Raw genomic sequence first — 3,762 nt, 5'->3', positions numbered from 1 at the left:
TTGTATTAATAACTGTATTATATTAAAGAAATATTTATATACTAGTAATATAATGTATATTTGAGTTGAGAATTCCTAAATCTAATTCCCTAATGAACTTTTAATTACTCACGTAATTTTAACGCATTAGCAATGATTAGCTGTGAACTACCCGCTTCGCTGGGCAACTTCAATTTAAAAAACAAAGATTATTGTGCTATAAACTACACTTCATATGCCGTCACTTATGCTCCTTTTGTTCACAATTTCATCGATTTTATTATTTTGGCGAGGAATCCTGGCACGCTTTACTGTGGCACATTATGGTTGCTTAGAAACAGATGAGAAGTATCTAATAACTTTTATGAAATGGGATAAACCCTCGATAAAAGAGTTCACAACTTTTAAACGGTTGAAGTGACTTTCATGTAACTTACAGTTTTTTAATGTACACATCATGCCCTTTTATTTGATATCAGACTTGGGTATATCAAACGCCATATCCTCTCCCGCCATATCCTCTTGTGTCGGAGTTAAAGTTTTGTAGTGTGCACGTCATACTCTTTTATTGGATACGCCTCTTGGGTATACTTAATCCACCTTTTTTTCAGACAGATAGCTTAAATATGAAGTTCTTTCAAAAAAATCACTGAGAGAAAGTTTCATAGACTTGTTAAAAGGGAACCACTCACGAAGTTTCAAGTATATATTGATCATTTAACAAAAGGGGTGCTATCTCGCGAACTATGAACTTTTTGTCATTCTAATACCTTTAAACACTCCAAGGGATCAAAATCACTGAAATCACATATTTTATTCATTAATTTTAAATTCTGTTAAAGTAAAACTGTTGTTAACTAATTTTCTTTTTTATTTACATTTAAAACAGATTTTACAAATGAAATGACTACTGTAATAATACAAATCAACATCATAATCTGCAAATTAATCCCATTTTCTTGATATATCAATGTATTCACCATCCGGACTTTCATAAGACTTAATTGCTGGAGTGCGAACTGGACCTTTTGTTGTATACGGTAATAATGTTAAATCCATCTGTGAAAAAGAAAAATTATAAATCAAACTGTTGTGTTTCAAATTTAAGGACATTCTCCTTATATATACATGGATACATATAAGTATTTTGAGCAGGAGTAAACGTGCCACTTTTATTTTATGACCTGCAATAGAATCCTTTTTCAAATATTCTATTTACCTGTATAGCTTCTTGATAAAGTTCTTCTGATTCTTTACGTAATTCATCTAAAGCTTTTTGTTGCGATTGCATAATACGATCAAACATTTGAATATCTTTTAAATGTTGTTCCCGTTTGTAACGTGCCCATTGTTTTTCTAACAAAACTCTTTGTTCCAAAACTTCTGCAGATAACGGAGGCAGTTGTCGCTTATGTTGTCTAAACAAAAAAATAAAGAATATTAATAAGGCTTAAATTGTTAAAAACGCAGCCCATGCTTTTAATTGAAACTTAACAATGAATCTAATTCAGATATTTTAATAATTTCAGTTCGAACTAATTCTATGGAAGTTTTAAATTGAAGTCTTTTTGGAAATATTTATTCAATATGAATCAAATATGAAATGTATTAAAAATAAATAAGAGTGATTTAGTTAGAAGTGAGAGATGTACCCAATATCTCTTAAAAGTTCCCAATGTTATTTTTGCTTGAATATCAGTCGAATCTAAGAATTTAAAGCACGTGTCATCAGGCGCAAGGCTATTTTAAACAAAGATTAAATTAATTGTGTAAGTAAAAACTAACAAAAAAAGAAAACCGACTTCAAAAGAAAAACTTTTCCAAAACAAATTAATATGCACTAAAAAGTAAAAAAATAACGATAATATAATGTAGTTATTGTTATTTTTGGAGTCGGTGTCAGCCAAGGAAACAACTCTGACAGTTTGCTACATTAGCTTAGCTGACACCGACTCCAAAAATAACAATAACTACATTATATTATCGTTATTTTTTTACTTTTTAGTGCATTTTAATTTGTTTTGGAAAAGTTTTTCTTTTGATGTCGGTTTTCTTTTTGTTAAAAGTTTAACTTTAAAAGACTTTTATAGTTTTCTCATGGACGCCATTGTCAGAACTTGACCAAAATGAAATGGGACCACACGGGAAGCACCAGCTTTCAAATAGATAAAGAATCATTAAAATCGGTTCACCCAGTCGAAAGTTCTGAGGTAGCAAATATAAAAAAAAAAAATACAGTCGAATTGATAACCTCCTCCGTTTTTGTTTGAAAGCGGTTAAAAAAGAATATCTATTATTAGAATTTTACTACGGGAGGCGCTAATTTTTTAAACTACCTACGGGCCCAAAATGTCTTAATCCGCCTTTGATTATTTTAATATAATTAATATAAAAGTGTGTTGTAGACTGCTGAACTGGTGTATCTGATCGAGAATAGTCGAATTTTTAGGATTACGAAAGTGTTAATTTTCGTCCCGCTGTGCTAAACGAAGTTGCCGATTTCCGCTTTCGTCGAGCAGAAAAATAGCACACACACCACGGGAACGAATAAAGAATGTCTTAGATCTCATCTAGATGTATAATATACTACCCATTCCCTTTTAAATATTTGAAAAGGATATCCCGAAATCCGCTATAGAATCTGTACGAAGTTTAAGTTATTTTATTTCATCAATACTAAAGCAACTAACTTTTCATTATCGACCAAGTACAATGGAACTTCAAGTTCATCAATAGGTTTTAACTGACGAGCATTTTTTTCTAATCGACGAATTTGTTTTTCAATTTTCTTCTTCCTTCTTTCTTCTCTTGCTTTTATAATTGCTGGATCTAAACGTTTCTTCTTTTTTAAGGGTTCAGCACTAAAATCCACAGTAATATTTTAACTATTTTTGCTATTTATTGCTATGAAAGTAACTTACTATAATATTTGTGATACTTTAAAATAAAGTGGTGATGAATTTGTATGAATATGTCTGTTGGAAGAAAAATGTTGTTTTCCATTTGCAAGAGTTAACCTAAAAATTTTATTTTTACAAGATTAAATGAAAACAGAATTTTAATAATTTTTGAAGTAATACCTGGTTATACTTTGTATTAAGCTTTTCATGGACATTTTTATAATCAAATATTATACTCAATTAGTAATGAAGATCATTTGAAAAAGGAGCTCCGTCCTGCAAATTTTGATTGTAGTCCGGGAGCTCATTTATTCTATGCATATGGCTGGATTAGGTGCATGGAGGTTATAAAGAAGGAGAACGATCGCTACGCGCTAAAGCATTAGCGCGTCTGTCCCTGAAAATTTGTAGGATTTATAGTTCATTTTTCAGCCACCAGCCGCGCTGTCGTCGGTAAGTAGTATCTCCGAAGTTAGCTGTTTATAAGTAGAAGTAGATGAAGCTAGTACCATTCAAATTTATAAAGTAGTATAGATAAATTTATAAAGTAGAATAGATAATTTATAATTTATTCATTGGTAAATAATAATAATAATTAATATTAATTTCATTATTTGCTTTTTTTTCCTTTAAATGATATTATATACACGTATATTAAACGTTGATAGATCATTTGAAATTAGCGCACAACAGCCCGTTTTTAATGAGACAACGTAGCGATCCCAGCGCCTCACTTATTTTGTCCATATTTTGGGGACAATATTTTCTATAGCGATCGTTCTCCTTCTTTATAACCTCCATGATTAGGTGGTTGGCCAAACTGAGCGACCAGTTAGTTTCTGTCCGTGTAGCCAGCACCCCTGTCTGGTGTATTAATGTTTTT

The 3,762-nt window shown here is 31.0% G+C and overlaps 1 protein-coding gene across 1 annotated transcript; it reads right to left on the bottom strand.

The window, feature by feature from the left end:
* Positions 1–827: 827 nt before the first annotated feature.
* LOC123293318 (39S ribosomal protein L40, mitochondrial) lies at positions 828–3,223 on the bottom strand. Its single transcript, XM_044874094.1, has 5 exons — positions 3,060–3,223; positions 2,901–2,996; positions 2,670–2,840; positions 1,199–1,397; positions 828–1,038 (listed from the first exon to the last, which is right to left on the bottom strand). Exons 1-5 carry the CDS (start codon positions 3,092–3,094, stop codon positions 925–927), a joined length of 615 nt encoding a protein of 204 aa, XP_044730029.1. The 5' UTR covers positions 3,095–3,223; the 3' UTR covers positions 828–924.
* Positions 3,224–3,762: the final 539 nt, after the last annotated feature.

This window comes from Chrysoperla carnea, chromosome 2 (assembly GCF_905475395.1).
Source record: "Chrysoperla carnea chromosome 2, inChrCarn1.1, whole genome shotgun sequence".
Classification (NCBI taxonomy): Eukaryota; Metazoa; Arthropoda; class Insecta; order Neuroptera; family Chrysopidae; genus Chrysoperla; species Chrysoperla carnea.
The sequence above is the reverse complement of the archived record's forward strand: the minus strand, read 5'-3'. Positions and strand labels throughout refer to the sequence as shown.

Coding starts and splice junctions, on each gene's coding strand:
- LOC123293318 (XM_044874094.1), bottom strand. CDS start 3,094: ATGTCCATGAAAAGCTTAATACAAAGTATAACCAG. Junction 2,997..3,059: donor TTAATACAAAGTATAACCAG/GTATTACTTCAA, acceptor TAAAATTTTTAG/GTTAACTCTTGCAAATGGAA. Junction 1,039..1,198: donor TTTATCAAGAAGCTATACAG/GTAAATAGAATA, acceptor TCTTTTTCACAG/ATGGATTTAACATTATTACC.